Below are 19,902 nucleotides of genomic sequence, written 5' to 3' on the forward strand. Positions count from 1 at the left end.
AACCAAAAAGTGCGAAAAGTAGGTTTTTTGATTGCTTTAGAAACATCGTAGCTGATATTTAGATAGTTCAGTCTCAGATAGCACTGCATTCAAGCATGAAAAAAAAAAACATGATATTCACGTAAAACTGATATTTAACGTTAACGAGAAATATAACACCTGTAAAATTTCTTTCTAGACGTGAATATGTCAATATGTGCAACCAAATCCTCTTTTCCCTATCACCACTGGTGGTTTTGGACCCAGGCGATATACGTATAGAATAAACAAGTAAATCAGTTTCAGTTTATTACTATTTCAAGGCACATTAGTGGATTTAATGGTGCACAGGTGAGTGTCTCACAGTCAAGCGACTACAGCGGGACCCTTGATCAAGAGGATTGGTACAAAATGATTAATAATTACAACGGTGTTATGTTGTGCAGTACATAAGAAAATAAAAAGTGAACGAAGGAGTGCAAAGGAATACATTCTATTTTAATACAAGAAGTCATACATGAAAAAAAATCTCACATTACCAATCTGAAGTGCACACTTTATATACAAAGTAAGTTAATCAGGACAACAAGTTAGACAAAATTAAATCCTTTAGTTCATACTTAAACACATGCAAGGATGATGAAGCATGGGGTAAGTCGTTCCACTGTCGAATCGCTTAGAAGGAAGAAGTAATTTCGCCATAATTCGTGTTGCATTTAGGTAACAGAAAGTTGTGATTATGAGCAAACCTAGTGCTATTGGTATTGGTGAGCAACCTAGAATCTAATAACTGAAACATTAGCTGTTTGTTAAGTAATTTATATAGAGTGACAAGTAAATCAAAGGTAAACAAGCCAGATATATGAATAATGAAGCTAACCTGAAGGAGCGGAGCAGCATTAGAGTAAAAAAAACTATTGTTTATATGGCGAATGGCCGTTTTCCTCCGAATGTGCTGTATGGGCGAAAGGTGACATGTGTATTTCCCCCCGTATTCAAGTCACATGCTAGGTGACAATCTACGAAAGCAACGTAGAAAGACAATAAGGCGTGAACCGAAAAAAATGTACGAGATTTAATGAGAGATCGCATGCCAAAAGCAGTTTTTTGCCCAACATAAGCGATATGATTATTGAACTTCAAGTTAGGGTCTAATTTTATACCAAGGAAGGTTATACAATCGGCCACTCGGATGAAATGATGGCCTATGGATCAATTAACAAAATTCTGCCGACTAATATATTTATTTATACATACATACATGTACCCCTTTTCAGGCAGCATAATGAAAGATGCCCAACGGCCACTGATGTTTATGCGTGGTTTCTTTTGTCTATGTCTTCAGATCGCTCGGAGGGTAGAGGAAGCACTCGCGCTTTAAGATCTTACATTAGGCGTTAACAAGCATTTATTCGGTATTTGTCATTGCAAAATGTTTTCCCTAATATTGTTCTAGTGACATTATTCCTGAGTGAGACCTGTTTAGGTTGCTCTTTATGTGCCTTACACTCGAGACCTCAGGCAGGACACGAAGAATGACAGATTTGCAATCATGTACAGCTCCGGCATTGCAGCGACCAAACTTGCGAATTTCGACGGAAGCGAAGCAACGACAGGGATAGCCTGGTTTTACGTTAGGCTAAAGATCCTCAAAATGTTGTACCATGTGACCACCGGCATGAGTGCACTCAAGCACTCCATAATTCATGGCATCTTTAAAACCTTTAACACGCTGTGTGAGGCATCTGGTGGGGTGCCGGCGGCGCATTGTGCTGCCCACGTTCTCACGCAAGTTTAACGGCGCGTAAATCTGTCGCGCAATTTGCTAAAAAGCGATGAGGTTGCGCTCACAAAAGCACGGATTGTAAAGCGGTTATATGAAGCATCGCTTGCATCATTGCTAAAAATATTTCTGCAACGCTCTAGCTGCTCACTGTTGAGGTAACTTCGCTATATAATTAGCGCCTCAAGAGCATGACCACGTTTATTTTCAAGGGTGCCAACAGCCCTAAAAATGACATAATATGTAGTAACAGCTACAGACAGCCTGCTCTGCAGAGGTTTACACCTCTACGCTCGAAGAGTCCGTGGCCTGTAATCTTGAATAAATTGTGCATAACATAAAGAATAATTTCCATCGGCATCCTGCATTTCTTTTACAATACGCGCACAAAGCAGATATGCTTGCACTTACGAAAACATAGCTGAATAATGGGAAAGATGTGCTTATGTCCATACACTTCACTGTTTTACTGCCTTTCTTTTGCCTAGCACTGACAGTAATACTAATGCTGATACTAAGCAAGGAAAAATAATTTGCGTCGGGACGAGCGCATTCTTACAGATTCACCCAATTAGAAGTGTGCATACGCGCGAACGCACTTTTATTTCTCCGTAGATGACCAAACAATTACTATGCTGTCAAAGCAAAATTATTTTTCAAAGAAACAGGCAAAATAAAAGAAAGACCTGCTATTTGGGACTCTTTAACTCATTAGAAAACAATGAAAATATCAATCAGTATCGTTTTATTACACATAAAAAATGATATATCTGCATCATAAATGTAGGAGGAGTTCAACAATCAAAGACTGAAGCAACTGAAAAGGAGATGTCCAAGAACATATAGCTCAATCATTTATTCAATTCAGCGTCAATGGCACAATGATAAGATACAACATCTCAATACTACGTAAGAAATAAATAAATGCACAAGTTGAAGGAAAGCGCTGAGGCTCTATGTCAATATTTTTATAGTGCTATGCTCCTAGGGGTTAGTTGGTAATTACTTCGAAACGTAAGCCATAGAACACTTTGGATATAACTTGGCACCGCTAGTCTTGGGTATTGGGAGCAAATGGTTAATGTTGGAAGGAAATCGCGCCGATCTGGATTGGGGGCAGGTGGGTGTCTTCAATTAGTTTATTATGAAGTGTTCTATTCATAAAACTGTGTACTGGAATACGTAGTGACTACTTGCGAATCTTTCTCACAAATGTTACAAGTACGCAGTAGCGGAGAAACTAATATTCGTCACACTGCTTATTGTAATAACATGCAGTGTTACTTTTGAATCTGTTACAGTTAGCATAAGCGTGAGGCGTAAGTATTAACCAAATAGGAAATACAATAACTATTATGACTTGCAAAATTATAGCAAACAAATATGAGGACTCTCGATGTAAAAGTACAACGGAACTTTATTGCGAGTCCAAAACCTATGGGCTGCTTTGTTACTCCTGAGTAAGCATGTCGATAACATACGAAATGTTTCGCGAGTTGGATTCCTAGACATTTAGCGGGATCAGACGCAAGAAGAACACTAGTCAGGGGAGAGGCGATCCGTATAGAAAATTTTCATGCGAAAGCTTTTTATGCCCCTTCAGGCGAAATTCCGTCGTAGTCGGCGTGGTCAAAATATGGCAGCAAAAATTACCAACGGCGCAAACAGTAAGAACACGCCAAAAATGCTCGTATCGGCGCCAAATTTCTCAAGGCGGTCACTGTAAACAAAGTACAATAATGGCTTTAGAAAAAATTCGGTGCGTTCGGGTCATCAAACCCGGTCCTCTGGGACGCGGTAGAGCACGCTACCCCAACGATGCGGCGGCGTCGCGGTTCTGGCTGACCAAAGGTGACCTAGTGTGTGCGTCATTGCACACGTCACGTCGCAGCCATCTGGCTGATTAAATACATGCCCTAGTGCATGCATCATTGGCCACGTGACCGTGCAGCCAATGAAGAGGAGGTGGTGCCATGTCATCAGTGTATAAAATCAGCGTGTTCATGACGTACCGAGACCCGCCGAGGTCGCTCAGTGGGTATGGTGTTGGGATGCTGAGCACGAGGTCGCAGGATCAAATTCCAGCCATGGCAGCCGCTATTGGATGGGGCAAAACCACCCATGTACTTAGATTGAGGCGCACATTAAAGAACCACAGGTGGTTGAAATTTTCGGGGTCCTCCACTGCGGCGTGCCTCATAGTCATGAAGTGATTTTGGCGCGCAAAACTCCTTAAATTTTTAAGACGTACCGAGGTCTACAAAAGTCGTAATGTTTTTGCGTTCTTACGCGTAACCATTCTTAGGTGTACCGAATTTTCGGCGTTGTTCACAATTCTTCATAATTACAGTTCTTGAAAGCTTGGAGAACACTATATATTAGATAACACTTTGGATAACAAATTATATCAATGTGTTTTCTTGCACATAAAATGATAGTATTGTCAACATGAAGTGTACCGCTAACAGATGTCAAACGTAGAAGTCACCAATTTGAAATAACAGTAAAAATTGTCCTAGTTCAATACGTGGTGGGATACCAGTATGAGTGCAACTATGGTGAAAGTCACTTACAGATAAAAAAACATATCTTCCCTTAAGGTATTGTAGTTACGGATTAGTCTGAAGCGTGCACCAGTGATCCCAATGACGACTTTTAGTACACCGTCTTATGGACAAAGGAATGACATCATTTCTTTAAATGTATATGTGTTTATATAAAGTGCCAGAAAAATGGTCTGCCTCAACAGAACAGATTCTCAGTTAAAGCTGTTAACGTAGGTTAAGTTGAAAAGTTTTCCCTGAGACCAATTTGCACTATGACAAAACGTTGCACTCGACAAGCTAATTTGGTAGCCCTTAGAAAAAATTTCTAGAATATATAGAAGTCGATAGTTCCATTTAACTCCTTTATCGGCACGCTAAAAAAGCTCAAATGACATTTTCTTTTTCGACGCTCGTCTTCAACACCTGAAATACTCCTGCCTTAAATTGGTTATAAGTGATGTCGGAAAATGGATTGCATTGCAAGTGAGCTGTCAATTTGATATGAGAAGACGTAAAATTTCCAGGGCCACACCTTACCCCCCAGGTAAACGGCAATTGCGTCAGGAACAGCAGCTCATCTCCTGCTGCTTGCTATTCCATGCTTGGCAAAGAAAAATACGAATCTTATTTATAAGTCTGTTGTCGTGGGAACGGTGACCCTGGTTGTCCTTAGTGCATACTACGATCGTGCGAATTTCTCGGCAGACGCAACAGGAAAGGAGCACGAGTTGTGTTTGCTGCTGTTGTCAGCTTTGTTCTAAAAGCTGACAGTTTCAGCCTATTCTTCTAATGCCGAACTGTGTGTGGTTGTTCATGTATTGAATAAATGCCCCCAGCGCATCCATGTTCCCTAAGAACTTTACATTAATCTGTTATGGTACGGGATCTAGCGCACCCTTGCGCGTAGCCATTGCGTTTACCTGGACAATAACAGGCAGAAAAATGTACCTTATGTCGCTTTCCAGGTACCTTATGTACCTTATGCACCTTATGTCGCTTCCTACGCAATGGCCGGTTCCTAGCCAGCGGCCGTCCTTCATATATTTTCACAGCCTAGTAGGAGACGGGAAAGCCGGTGTTGAGACCGTATGAAAGCACCTCTTGAGAGACGGCAACGCGACGTCGTTGTCGTCTCTGTTTTTTTACTCTCGCGCTACTTCAATGTCCGTTTCATCGCCTGGCACATACCCGCGGCGACCATATAGGATGTGGCAATATACCTCGACGTCGATGCTGCTAGAGGAGCCCCCCCCCTTCTTCTAGTGACCGAGCCGCACAGGTAGCCTGAACGATACTTTGAGGAGCTTGGGTCAAGGTGTGGGGAGTTGGATTGTGTTTTATGACTGGCCAGCACAAACTGGCGCTGTGTAAATTGGTTTATTCGGTGTCTGAAGGAGTGGGTCCTCAACCAAGGCACGTTTGCGGCGATCAATAGAGATGTCCTGGTGGCAGTTCAAGTCAACAGTGAAATGTTTGTCTGCACGATGAATAACACAGTATGGACCGACGTAAGCGCGTTGCAGAGGTTTCCGTTTGGAGTCACAGCGGATGAAAACATGAGGACGTGGCGAGCTCTTTCAGAATGTGCAATTTGGTACGGTGCTGGTAGCATTGTTCAGGAGCACGAAGTGTTCGGTATGAAGCAGGCAGCTTGGTGATGTAGTCGGTTGTGTCAGGGCACTGCGATGAAATGGTAGGTTGGAAGAACTCTCTTGGAAGGTGTAGAGGTACTCCAAAAACCATCTCGGCAGGCGTACAGCGCAGATCGTGCTGCAGTGTAGTTCGAAGGTTCAGCATAAGCAGTGGTAGTGATGTTGACCAGTGACTGCCATCAGGCTGCGCTCTGAAGGAGGTTTTGACCATCCAAAACCAACAAGATCATTCGCGATCCAACAAGATCATTGGCGATCTGCTGATATGGCGCGTTGCGTATGCGAGAAGTGCCTAGAAGGCTCAGCAGGTTATTGAATAGTGTGGATTTAAACTGGCGTCCTCTATTGCTTGTAATAGTAGATGGTACGCCGTTTCGCGAAACCCAGCCCGTCACGAACGCGTTTGCGATGCTTTCAGTACGGTTGTCTGGTAGAGGGACAGGTTTTGGCTATCGGGTAAAGCGATCTATGCAGGTCAGTAGGTAAGTTGCCCCGTTTGATGGCGGCCATGACCCCAAAACGTTTATGTATTTCTTGACGAATCGCTCAGATGGTGAAGTAAACGACCTGAGAGGTGCCATTGTGTGTCGGTAAATTTTGCACTGTTGGCATCGAAGATATTCACGCGTCCAGGCACGGGAGTCCTCTTTGTTACCCCACCAGACGAAATTGTGCCACCAGTTGTTTTGTGGCCTGATCCCAGGGCGAAATATCTTGTGAAGGGCATCAAAAATGGTACGCCGAAAATTGCGTACGAGTTGGTAAGGGTCTGGTAGAGTCGCATTGTTGACCATGTGGTAACCTCCACGCGACCGCTTGTCTCCAGGGGACGCTTTGGGCGCCATGTGCACTGGTGATACGTAAGGGCTTGAAGAAAGCAACCCGATCCCAATTTCTAGCATGCGTTCAAATTCCCTGCGTGCGATCGAGCAGCGATCCGGTTGTAAACGACGAGCTCAAGCGTGGACAGGCAGGCCTGTTGCAATGATATGGTGAGTTACATCATGTTTGACCGGCAAATGAAAGTTGGCCGTTCGAAGAGGGAATGAGAATGGTTCGTGAATATTTATGAAAACAGACTTCGGCAATGCGTTGTTGACCGCTAGAAATGGCACTCGCGAGGCTATACCAAGAACAGAAAGGTGTGTCGTAGCATCAACGAGGTTTTTTGCGGTACATGTCAACTATAAGATTGTAGTGGCGGCGGAAATCCACACTTGTGGTGGGGTAGGCAACATCAGCAATTAGAAAATTTCATCGGAACGTCCTTCGACGGCTCATGTTGAGGAACAGTGCTAGTTTCCCATAGGTGGCAATGTTGGTCTTATCGGTAGCTTGTATTCTTGATTGGACTCGTTGGCGCTTGCGAATTACAGTTGATGGGATGATGAAAGGGTTGGAATGCGTTGTGGTTCCCCGCTCGGTTTGTGACTAGCCCGAGCTAGAGAGTGTGCCCTCTCGTTGCTTGGGATGCCCTCGTGTCCTGGACACAATGTGGTTTCATGTTGTTCTTGGAGTGCATAGCATAAGATTCTCAGCGCGATTCGTGCCAAAATGCATGCTTCTTGAGAGTCAGAGATAACCAGAGCCGAGTGTCCGGCGCTATCGCTGTGCTTGATTGCCGTCACGATTGCTGAAGCTTCGGCAGTGGCTGTGCATCTCGGCTTTTTTCCGCTGAGTGTTGGGAACTGCTACTATGACGTGTCCTCCAGCCGTTCGAGCGACGTCTGTCTGTTGCACTTCTTGATTATTCCCAAAGCTTTTGATAGGTTGCTTGGCTCGGGCTTGTCTTTGACCTTCGTGGTATTACGGATTCATTGTCTTTAGTATCGGTGTGGCTTGTATTTGCTTTCTGATGTGGCCTGGTACCTAGTGGATTTGGTCGCTGCAATATTGCGGTTTCAGCGAATATCTTAGTACAGTCAGTAGTTCTTGTCTGGTTTGTGTGAGACACAGGCGCTCCATCTGATTTATCAGAGCTGCTGTCTTGAGCCCTTCAAAGGTGTTGCGAACTCCTCTGTCATGTAGCCTTTCATTTCCGGAGTTCACCGGTAATCCTAGCACCACCTTTTACGTGCATGGTGTGATCTGGTGCACCATCTTGATTTCTGTGCGATGTAAGTTTTGATAGGGTAGAGCATATGTTAGCCGGCCTATGACAAAAACTTTAACGAGTCGTGTGGTTTCACTTTCGTACAGACATCTCCCTTGCTTTGTTATTCTTCCTATAAGTCTTGCTATTTGCTTCGTTGTCGGTTTCAGGGTCGCGATAGTGTGATCCGCTCGCCTGTTGCTTTGGGTCCAGAGGCCCAAGAAAAACGAACCTTGTTTTTTTTGTGGAAGCATCAGGTTCTCTAGTTGGAGGTATAAGTTTGAGCTGTTACGGTAGTTTCGTCCATGGATTCCGATCCATTCGGACTTTTATGCTGCACAGGCTATGCCGTGTTCTGCCACGAAGTGGTCGATGGTGTTGATGGCTTCTTCTAGGGTGCTTTCCTTGTACCCTAACGATCTTTTGTGCATCCATCAGGTGATATCATCTGCATAGAGCGTGAAATCAAGGTCGTGGAACTGATGCAACCTTCCTGCCAAATTGTTCATGTCAATGTTAAAAATATTGATCAGAGTATAGCTCCGTCTGGAGTTCCTTTGTTGGCGAAGTTGAGCTTGGGTGATCACATATCTTCTAAACTAATCGTGGCAATCCAACCAGTGAAGAAGGATTCAAAAATTATCTTTCCGCGTCCCATTTCTCTTAGTTCCTCTATGATGAGCTTACGAGACATAGTGTCGAATGCGCTCTTTAGGTCCGACGCCACCACTATGTTCTTTTTGCAGTCACCACGTTGTATATTACCTCGTCTCTCAGCCTGAGGAAAACATCCTGTGTTGAAGGATGTTTGCGGAAACCGTACATTTATACTGAAAGGAGGTTGTGACTGTTGATGTAATTGGTTAACCTGGTGAGTATCACTTTCTGAAACAGCTTCCCGAGGCATGACGTAAGTGTGGCTGGTCTCAAGTTCTATATAGCTTTCTGTTTTACTGCTTTAGGAATTAAAAATATGGTGGCTTCGTTCCACTGCTATGGAATCGTACCAGTTTCCCATATACCGTACCGTACCCTCCGGGTGCTGCGTTTCGTCTGGTGACCGGTGCCGCTGCGTATAGTTTCGCAACCATAACGGGCACATCTAGGGGTTTGTTTGTCGGCCCTTTTTAGCTGAGAGATTCGATGCTATCGCCTCCTGTTTTGATGTATTTGTCCCTGAATGCTTGGATTAGTTTATCGGTGTCACCCTTGTGTTCACCTTCTAGGGTGCGTATCTTTCTCGCTGTTGCCGTCTTTGTAGAGTCCGGGTCTTTCATGCTACGTAAGATGTCTTTGTTGTGGAGAAAGTCCTTCTCAGTGATTCGCGAAATTGGAGCAAATTTTCCACTTGCAGCTGTCTGGCATACTCATTTGCTTGGTCCGTTAACATTGCTATTCTTGCCCTAACTTTTCTGTTTAGTCTCATTTTTCCAGCGCTTGGTTGAGCTGCGCCGTCCCTCCCGCAGGTGCAGCAGGTGTGGCTCTACTGCAGGTGTTTTCGCATAAGTGGATATGTTTCTTGTTGTGGCTTCGAGTGCAACTTTCAGTTCCTTTGTCCAGTCCTCAGCTGTGGCGGGGTTGTAGACACTGGATATATCCTGTACGCCGTCCATCTTATTCTGGCCTGCTTTGGTGGAAGCTTGAGCCGGCATGTGGCCCTTGAATAGCCAATAACATAGTGGTCACTTCCCAGATTTTCGTCTAAGCTCCTTCATTGTCCATCCGCTATGTTTAGGTCGGGTATAGGATAGGTCGGGATAGGTGTCCCCGCACACGCTATTTTCTGATCTAGTTGGTGTTAGTTGGGGAGTTACTAGTTCTAGATCGCATTTGTCTGTAATTTCAACAGGGCATTCTGCCACTAGGTGTCTCTCGTCAGCATCCCCAATTGGTGTGGGGAGCTTTAAGTGGCCTAGGAGTAGGAATTTGTCTTTTTCTCCCAGGTGGCCTAATGCATACTCAATAATTGCCGGAAAGTCCGGTCGACGTTTCTTGGGAGGGCTTTATATGTTGCAAATAAAGGACTTTGCTCCCCCTTTCTTCGATGTGTGCATTTCAATGATTCAGTGTTCAGTTGCGCATTGAGTGACATAGTGTGAGGTAACCGCTATTCTTTTATGCCCTAATATAGCAACCTGCGGGTACTGCTGATTCGTAACTGTGTAGTTATCCCTTAGCTTGACTGCACCTTTTCCTACTTCTTTGAAGCATATGATATCAAGTTGGCTGGTGTCCGAATGGATATATGTGTGCAGCGCTGCCACTCCTCTTTGGAAACAGTGGTAGTTCCAGTGCCATATCTCAGTGGTGTCTGCGGTTCTGGGCGTTTTACTCCCCGTTGCTGATGACGCTTTCGACGTCCGTCGAGTCCGAGATTATGCCATTCTTGGCTTTTCTAGCGCACTGGGGTTGCTGTTCGCTCTTTTACGCAGTGACTTTTTTAGACTAGTGTTTCTTCTACGTATCCTTTAAGTCCCTGTAAGTCAGATTATAGTTGTTCTTCGATGTTGTAGATGATTCGTATCAGTTGCACTAGGAGTTGCAGTGTTTTGCCCGTAGAGGGTGTCGCTTTCGTGTGTTGTTGTGCCGCATGTGTGCGTTTTGCTTGTTCCGCCTTAGCTGTGAGTTTGCAGTTCTTGCGGAACAGAATACATACATACCCTACTACTACTACAAGACGTAAAATACGCCACTCATTGTTACTTTCAACCTACTTATATGCCTTTCTCGGCCGTGTTCGGACAATTTGGAAACCGTTGGAGGAGGACGCTACGCTGCGTCCGTATATGCTCCAAGAATTGGAAAGTGGTGTGAAATGCTGCCAAAATACTTAACGCAGTGATATGTGCGAACGCGTCCTCGTGAGTCGTCAGCGAAAATATTCACTTATCGCAGGCAATAACATCACACAATGTTTATTTTGCTTTACAACAAGCGAAAACTTTGGAGAGAGTTCTGCTAAAAGAAGGTCTGTTGTGGCCCACTGAAAACATGCTAACAGTCGTTAGACGGTGAAAAAAGAAAGCCGTGTCGACCAATGTCGACGTGAAAGCAAACAAGATCGACGTGCGCAGTATGTGTACTCAAATTAGGGCAATAAAGATGATGCAACGCTGCATAATTTGCATTTTTTGTTTGTTTGAATTTTTATGTCCTTCTGCACTTTGTCTCCTCGGTAAATTTCTTGTACTTCCTTTACTTCTCTAATTTGCATTTGAGATTCCGGGGATGCTGCAGCATATGGTGCCGTGTGGTTTAGTTTCCACTTAGCCGTTATTTACAGCCATGCTGTTACGTTTACCTAAACAGAGACAAAATCTCTCTTCGTGTTGCCTTCAAACCTACAGTTCGATACCATTGCGCATTTTCAAACATGTGCCTAAGAGAAGATTTACCAACGCTGTCGCAACATCGTAAAAATTACAAGTTCTCGATGACGGACTCATAACTGGAACTATAGCACTCTGATATTGTGCCCTTTGCCATCTAGATTGATTCTGAATAGTCCTGCAAGGAATGCCAACATACAAGAAAGAATTTCGCGACTGCGCCAGCTTTTCAAAATTCTTCCAGATGGTTATTTGCAGCCCCGATAGTACAGGACATTCGTGGTTTTACCAAAGCTAGCAGAGATGAAGCAACTGCTAAGATTAGGCAAGTTTCAAAAATTCTCTGGAGCTCTAAATTAAATATCTGCAACAGTTTCCACACATCAGACTTCCCCAATTTCTACCATTTATTTTTAAGTATTATGTGACACATTCTTTTTCGATGTTGCGATAACCCACTGACATAGCTGACAACTCTTTGAAAGTTTTCGTAGAGTTTGGAAATTTGCGTACGTTATAGTTTTACAAATGTCGCTCGAATTTTAACAAATAATAAATTGTTCTCGCAATAATGGTTTAAGGTTCTTGAAAGATGGGGCAGCCAGATATTTAAAAAAAAATTGGAGGACGCTTAAGCTTCGCCTTCAAGAGTGGAACGCGAGAGCGTTCCCGTCGACCCGCCAAGGGGTGTAAGACAATGGGCTACAGGGCAGCCATCACTTACGAGGCGCCCCGCATCGGACGCGGTGAGCGTCGAGCCATATGGTCGAGCAAGGAATATGGTCGAGCAAGGTCGAGCACGTTCGGCGCAGCAACGAAACGTGCGCCTGAGCAAGCGGAACGAACCAAAGAACTCGGTATCTCGGAGGGGGAAATGATGCACGCCAGCCAAACGTCGTGATCGGCACGGGCAGATAGATAGACAGATAGTGATCTAAAGAAAGGAAGGACGCTTGATTCTGCAGAGGGAGCGAGGCGAAGCGTTGTCAGAGGAGAGAGAGTCCGGGCCGCGAGCCGCCTCGCACAGCTCCAATGCGCGCGTGGCGCGCCATCTGTCGGGGCAGCGCCGTACATGGAGAGGAGGGGGTCTTCTGTGTTTGCCGCAAGATGGCTCTGCGTGTGCGGAAAGCGCAGAAGAAATGCAGCGGAAACGCACTTCGCTACTCGTGTATTTGCGACTTCTGTAAGTTACATGTTCATAATTACCGATATACACCGCAGTATAACTTTCCACGGCTCGTTTCGAAGGCAACACCGCATTCACTAGAGGCGCGTTTGTACCGCTTGGAAGCATCCAACTCGTGGCTGAGTGTAATAAAGAAAAAAAAACTCGTGGCTGAGTGGTAGCGTCTCCGTCTCATACTCTGGAGACCCTGGCTCGATTCCTACCCAGCCCATCTTGGAAGTTGCTTTTTATTTATGAAGTGCCTGCCGTGATTTATCACTCACGGCCAACACCGCGGACACCGACACGGCGTTTCTACGACACGAACTCCGTAACGCTATCGCGTTAAAATATACGCAAAAAATATGATGGTAGTTCTGACCTACCCGTGTGGCATGCAAGGCGCCAATAATTCATTCCCGGTCGTTGTTATTGTGAGAACTCCCAAATGCTATAGCACAGCAAGTATGTCTAGCAATCTTACTCGCATGACATTGTTCTCACCCAAGCATCTTTTGAAGATATGTATTTTCACTTTTATTCAGTAATAATCTGATCCATTACCCGGTTTCAGTTATTTGTGCAAAATAAGTATTCAGTGTGCGTGTGTGTCTTGTGCTTCTGTCGACTCCTGCTGCCGCCCAAACAGGGCTGCAGTAAATGTGAAGAAAATAAGTAAATCAGCCAGAGAATACATGGTTCGAGCAAGCTTATTCACAGTTTCCTAAGCAGGTGAGAGTGGCATAAGCAAAATTGCCGAGAAATTCCTTAAATTAAAGATGTGGTGCTAGTGAGCTTTCGAGGTTATCTTGCTCCTGCTCCTGTTCTTAGAATAAAGGCAAATGATCAACGATGAAGTGCGTGGGTAGCCAGCAAGTGGAGTGAGCTTAGGGCAGGCTAGAAAAAATACACTTGTCTTCCATTTCGCCACTTTCTCATTTGGCCGGGTTAGGTTACCTTTTTATCAATCTAAAGTTCATAAGATTGTACTTATCCACGTTAGATGTGTACAAATTGACACTGTTGCTCTCTTGAACTCATGTTTAACAGTGCCATACAACGGTACCTACAATGAACAATGCCTACATATGTAGCTCACTGAAATGCAGAAAGGTATTTCTGACACTTCAACTGGATTAATGAGGCAGACACATGTTGTCCTTGCATCTTCAGTACAAAACTATGAACACAGCTACCTGGCTCAAGCTAGACGCCGCACTGCTGGCTCAATTGCGGCCTTCTTGAGCACTATTTAATATCAATATATATTTACGAGCACTGTATTAGCAGCGCTACAAATTTATCAACGTAATTTAAACAGTCCTAGGTTTTTTTAAAACACATTTGCTTGACTGTACTTGAATTTTGCAAAGAAATTGCCATTGCTAATATTACTGCTACTTGGTACGCGCAGTTAAAGATGGCAGGGCCTTACACGGAAATGCTGTTCACAATGTTAAAATAGTCATGTATGTATGTAGGCATGTATGTGTGTAGGTAGTATGTTGTTTTGCGTTCGCCTACAGATCGCTATTTTGTAGCTGCCAATAAATATTTTTCTGATTTGCGCGGTGCATATGAGGTAGCACATCAGCATAACTGTTTCCTTCATACTACTCAAGAAAGTTCGAAACGGAATTTTTCTAGAGAGCTATGCACGTTCTATGTGGTATTTCCTTGAAGTTTACTAGCAAGTGAACATTGTATCAATAGCGGGTGAAACTGTAGTCACGCGGTACAGTCATGGTGCTATTCCAACCATTCATTTGTGTAGAGTGGAGTGATAAGCGTTCTTGAGTAACCCGATAAAGTACTTGCCCAATTCCTTCGCCATCGGGGTCAGGCATGTATTAATAATGGTAGCCACATTCAAGGCCTGGAAGAGAATATTGGTTTCGTCAATTGATTTCAATGTATGTTATTATTCGCTAGGAGTCCGCAAATAGTATTTTTTGAAACCGATTGAAATATATGTCTATTCGAAATTGATTCAATATTTCGATTGAAATATCTGTTAAGGGTTAGGTTGCGCTGTACTAGCAACTAAACTTCTTCCTGTGGTAGGTGTTTCACCACTGTGTGTGCTTGCAGTTTGCCTACGTGAAGCATGAATGCTTATAAATGTGGAACACTTACGAAGCAGCAACATCCCAATAGTATCACAGTATCCGGTGATTCGCAAAGGCACATCCTTGTACAAGTTGTCCACGGGCTCTGAAAACAAACACAAAGAGCAATCAATCGCTTCTCTATTGCTTCACTGCCTCAGATTCCTTTTTACCATTAACCGTCAAAACGGGTAGCACGACACTGTCTTCATTGGCTTAAGTTTTCAACTAAAAATTATCAAAATGAAATCGAAGATATGTTCTAACTACTGGTATTGAAAGCATCGTATACATTGCGCTGATGTGCTGGCCACACTTAACGCAATCGCTTTTCTCGGCCTGCGTTTTCTTTGGCATACATCTTCTCATGCGCAAAGGCTAGAAGAAGGTGGGAACAGGTCTGTGGACAGTTGATATCGCGTTTCGCACATCGCAAACCCTACTCCTTTCATTGTTTTTTTGTTGTTTTTATTGTTTGTTTTATTTATTTATATTTATTTCAGCCAGGACTGAACACGCGGCATCCTGCTGAGCATCGCGATGCCCTGAGCAACCACGACCGGTTCATCGAATAATTGATGGGAAGTAAAACTATTGCTTGGGCTGATTGGTTCATACTTCAATGAGCAAAGAGCAAGGTGCAATAGGCCCGGACAGAAGAATAACACAAACGACAGGACCGGATTTGGATGACGACAAGATTCAGCTCGGGACCATCTATTGTTTACCCATAATTGTAATGCGTGCGAATTGCCGAAATGCTCAGTTTAGACAATAGAAGTTCTTCGTAGCGTGTTAAATTGATTAGATAGCTGACCATTTTCAAACACTAAGATTCTCGAACCATGGCCCCACGTGTCACAGGCTTGCAAAGAAACGCGGGCATTGCTACGGTTCATAAAATCGACTGGCCTCAATGGCCGATTATAGGCGTGAAGTTATGAACCATCGCACGTACTTACACTTATAGTTCTTTATTCGCTCTCTATCCTTTCTTATCTTTTATCTTCTCCTAAACCCCTTCCCCTGTGTAGGGTAGCAAACCAGACCTAAGTCTTGTTGACCTTCCTACCGTTCCTCTGTTCGTTTCCTGCTCCTCTCCCTCTTGTTGTTGTTTCGCGACTTCAGGTCCCAAATACAGTGTCCAGTTTCAGCTACACAGAGTTCTACAAAAACGTGAATTTTGTGAAGATATTTCGCAGTATTTTGTCAGGCTATGTATGCGTCTTTGTGACCACGAGGAGCTCGGTGTTGTGCAAAGTAAGGCCTATAATTAATGAGGGCATCTCAAATAAATGCTTAATTGGCAATTATAGAGGAAACATTGCAATTCGAGAATTGAGGGCCCAAAGTGATCCTGTTAACTAAAAAAAACTGCTCTAAACAAAACCGTCTTGGGTGCTACAGCCTGTAGTACGCTGGCACTGCGGGTGGCCGAGTATGGCAGTACCCAAAGTAGTATGAAATAGTGCACCAGCGACGTTGATATCTCAATCCTCTCCACTGCGTGTGCAGACCAACAGTAGCGCAAGCTTTCGCTGTCACGGGGTTCATCGCGGTCTGCTCGTTTTTTGCATGCTGACGCCAGGAATAGACGTGGAGCTTGCTGCATTCCGTTTCCAATGTTGTGGTGCTACCGCAGACCGGATGACCGCGTTTGCCAATAGCAGCATATAACTAAAGATTTTATGGGTCAGAATAAAAGGAAATCGTAGTTATCATAGCATTGGCTCCTGCGCAGCAAGGAAGCAGGTGGCGTTCTTTTTGTATAGGGCGGGGAGACCAGCATCACTGATACGCTATTTAATTTTTGTTCCCTTTCAGTACCCATGACCATTTTTGTGAAGTTGTTGTGGCGCAACATACCTAAACACGCAGTCCTTGTAGCATCTCTAATATTGTATTTGGTTTATGCGGAATGGCACAATGTAGTTGCATTTGTTTCAGAGGACATCTGTAGGTGTCCAACTAACTACGCGAGTAATCTTACCGGCTTGGATTTATTACAGCTATGCAATTCCACGTAAAACACTGGCAGAACGGCAAAACTCAGATCACTCAGAAAAGACGAATTTTTAATTAAAGCTGGTGACAGGTGCCGTCGGGTGAATGGTATTGTTAGCCTGGTATTACGAAAGCGCATTTTCACCTGTGATATAAGAACCCGCCGGTTGCTAATGTTTATGTAGCGTTTCAATTGGTCATTCATGAACCCCTTAGGCAGGCATATAACGGTCCTTTCCTTGGTATGGTATGGTATGGAATTATGCGATGGCGCACACCCCTTGTGAGGGATTGGCCAAGATTTGGATGAAATTAGGTAATTTTCATTAAATACTAAAATTGGTAAAGCTAACTGGAGGAAATGAACAAAAAGCAAACGTTTCAGAATTCCTTGGTTAATAAAACTTCGTCAAAGCCCATCTCGCGCCACGAAAGAAACCTCCTACACTGCTTTTTACAATAAACATGAAGCATTCGTCCCATGCACTAAACCAGCATGCAGCTATTTTCTGAACGTCGGCGTTTACTCTGCATTTAATCTCATAATAGAGAATAACCAAGGCGGTTCAAGAAACGTATCTTTATGTAGAATACTCACATTTGCTTGTGCCGGACTACTGCTTCGTTGTCGGTTGTTGATGGCAATGACGAAGCCACAATGAGTGATTTATGGCGCATACCCACTGTGGCTGAGGAGGAGGAGGAATAAACTTTTATTTGGAAACAGTTTTCCGGGGTAAGCACTGGTTCAACTCTCGGTGGGAGGTCTCCTCATTCCAGGAACCCTCTGGCCTTCGCTGCTTCCTTGGCCCTGGCAACGAGACGTCGTTGTTGTTCCAGGTCCTCGGAGACTAGCTTGGCCTCCCACGTTTCCATGAGGTCTTCGCTTTGTCTGGCGTTGCAACAGTCTCTCGGTGAAGGCAATGCTTCTTTGTCTATATGCCATGGACATTCGATGATCAGGTGCGCTAAGGTGTCCGGTACGCCGCACATTGGGCAGTGGTATCCTTGTAGCGTTGGGTACCGTCTATGCATGATGATTCCGTGGATATAAGTATTACTTTGCAGTCTTCTGAGTGTAGTACTTTCTTCTTTGTTGAGCTTTGGGTGAGGTGGTGGGTACACCCTGCGTTCCAGCCTGTGATGTTGAAGTATCCCTGAGTACGTGATGGGTACGGTCTCTGCCTCCGCTGGCGCAGACCGGGCGTCTCGAGAGTAGGAAGGGTTGGCCCGGCAGGTGTGGCCTCGGGCCGCGGCGTGTGCCGCTTCGTTCCCCTCCAGCCCCTCGTGCCCAGGAACCCATGTCACGCAGGTGTAGGGGATCGGAGTACTGCGGTGCTTCAATAGCTTCAGTGCTTGTGTTGACACGCGACCCTTAGCGTAGTTTCTGACGGCTGCTTGAGAATCGGAGAAGATGACAGCTGCGTCCATGCACGTGGTAGTCGCTAGGGCGATCGCTGTCTCTTCTGCAGTCTCGGGGTTTTGTGCACGGACTGTGGCAGACGCTAGCTCTCTGCCCTGAGAATCTACGACGCTCAGGGCGTAAGCGTTTCTTTGCGGGTATTTGGCTGCGTCGGTGTATCTGGCGTCCGGATCTTGCCTGTGTCTTCGCCGTAGAGCATCCACTCGGGCTTGTCTTCTTTCCTTGTGGTACGTGGGGTGCATGTTGCGTGGAATTGGGGCTATGCACAGGGATTCGCGGATGTTTGTAGGAATTTTTTCTTTTCGGTCCGTGGTGGCTATAAAGGTTTCACCGTAGCTCAGCCGTTGCAGCACTGATCTTCCGGTGGGCGTAAGCTTCAGTCGTTCTAATTGACTGGCTTTGTGAGCTTCAGCTAGCTCTTGCCAGGTGTTGTGTACGCCCATCTTGAGAAGCCTCGTAGTCGAAGCCGTAGATGGTAGGCCCAGGGCGATTTTGGTGGCTTTCCGTATTTGAATGTTAATTTTTTCTACCTCTACATTCTTCAGCGCGAGGTAGGGCGTGCCATATGTTATTCGACTGGTGAGGAGTGCTTGCATCACGCGTAGCGTGTCCTGTTCTTTAAGTCCGCTTCTATGGCTTGCAACTCTCCTGACGAGATGCGTGAGCTGTGATAGCGTTCGCTGTAGTCGCGGGAGGGTGGCCGCCCCGGACCCGTCTTTGTGTATGTGTAACCGTAGAACTCGTAGGGTTTCCACTTTTGGAATGGGCGTTCCATTGAGGGTGACGTTAGGATCGGGTTCATCATAGCCGGGTGGTCTGCCTCTCGTTCTTGACTTGAGGACGAGGTGTTCGGACTTCTCGGGAGCACAGCAGAGGCCGCATTTGTGCAAGTAGCTCTCGATGGTATCTACTGCTTCCTGTAGGCGTGTTTCTTGTGTTCCAGTGTTTGAGGCCCTTGTCCATAACGTGATATCATCTGCATAGAAAGCGTGTCTTACGTCTGGTATCGCGTCAAGGAGGCTGGGTCGTTTGATCATTGCGACGTTGAAGAGCAACGGCGATATGACCGAACCCTGCGGGGTGCCTTTGCTCGGTAGTCGGAAGCTGTCGCTGCGCAGGTTGTATATTCCCACGGTGGCCGTGCGGTCCGTGAGGAAATTCCTGACATAGTCGTATGTGCGGGAACCGCAGCCCACGTCTTCGAGGTTGCAGAGGATAGCTTCGTGACTGACGTTGTCAAAGGCTCCCTTTACTTCGATGGCTAAAATCGATGATTTGCTTCTGGTACTCAGGTGGTCGATGAGGTCTTCCTTGAGTAGAAGAAAGACATCTTGCGTTGACAGGTTCTGCCTGAAACCGAACATAGTGTTTGGAAAATATCCGTTGTCTTCGAGGTACGAGGTTAGCCGGTTGTGAATCATATGCTCGAAAAGTTTCCCTACGCACGAGGTAAGGGAAATTGGGCGCAAGTTCTCGATGCTGAGCTGTTTATTTGGTTTGGGGATCATGGTAATCTCCGAGTGCTTCCATGCAGCCGGTAGCTTTCCTCTCTCCCAGCATTCATTGAAGTACTGGAGCAGGGCTGCGGTAGCCTGCTGCGGAAGGTTCCGAATATGCTTGTTCATGATCCGATCTTTGCCCGGGCTGGTGTTTCTTGTGAGCGTCGATAGTGCTGCAGAGAGTTCAGCATGCGTGAAGGGTTGGTCAAGGTCGGGGTTTGGTTTGCCACCGTAAACTTTGTCATATGACGTCGTATTAACAGGTGGGTCGCCGCACAGCTTCTGAATTTCGAGGAGGAGGTTCTCTTCTGATCCGGCGTAG

General features: G+C 45.2%; 1 protein-coding gene across 1 annotated transcript in view; it reads right to left on the reverse strand.

Moving 5' to 3' along the window:
* Positions 1-17,321, reverse strand: part of LOC135917059 (uncharacterized) — an 89,381-nt gene extending 72,060 nt beyond the window's left edge. The window contains exons 1-3 of the mRNA XM_065450552.1: positions 17,257-17,321; positions 14,683-14,760; positions 14,365-14,422 (exon numbers count right to left, since the gene is read on the reverse strand). Coding sequence (XP_065306624.1) covers positions 14,365-14,422; positions 14,683-14,736 — 112 coding nt within the window. The 5' untranslated portion in view covers positions 14,737-14,760; positions 17,257-17,321. The remainder of the gene's footprint in view (positions 1-14,364; positions 14,423-14,682; positions 14,761-17,256) is intronic.
* Positions 17,322-19,902: the final 2,581 nt, after the last annotated feature.

Source organism: Dermacentor albipictus, chromosome 10 (assembly GCF_038994185.2).
Source record: "Dermacentor albipictus isolate Rhodes 1998 colony chromosome 10, USDA_Dalb.pri_finalv2, whole genome shotgun sequence".
Taxonomy (NCBI): domain Eukaryota; kingdom Metazoa; phylum Arthropoda; class Arachnida; order Ixodida; family Ixodidae; genus Dermacentor; species Dermacentor albipictus.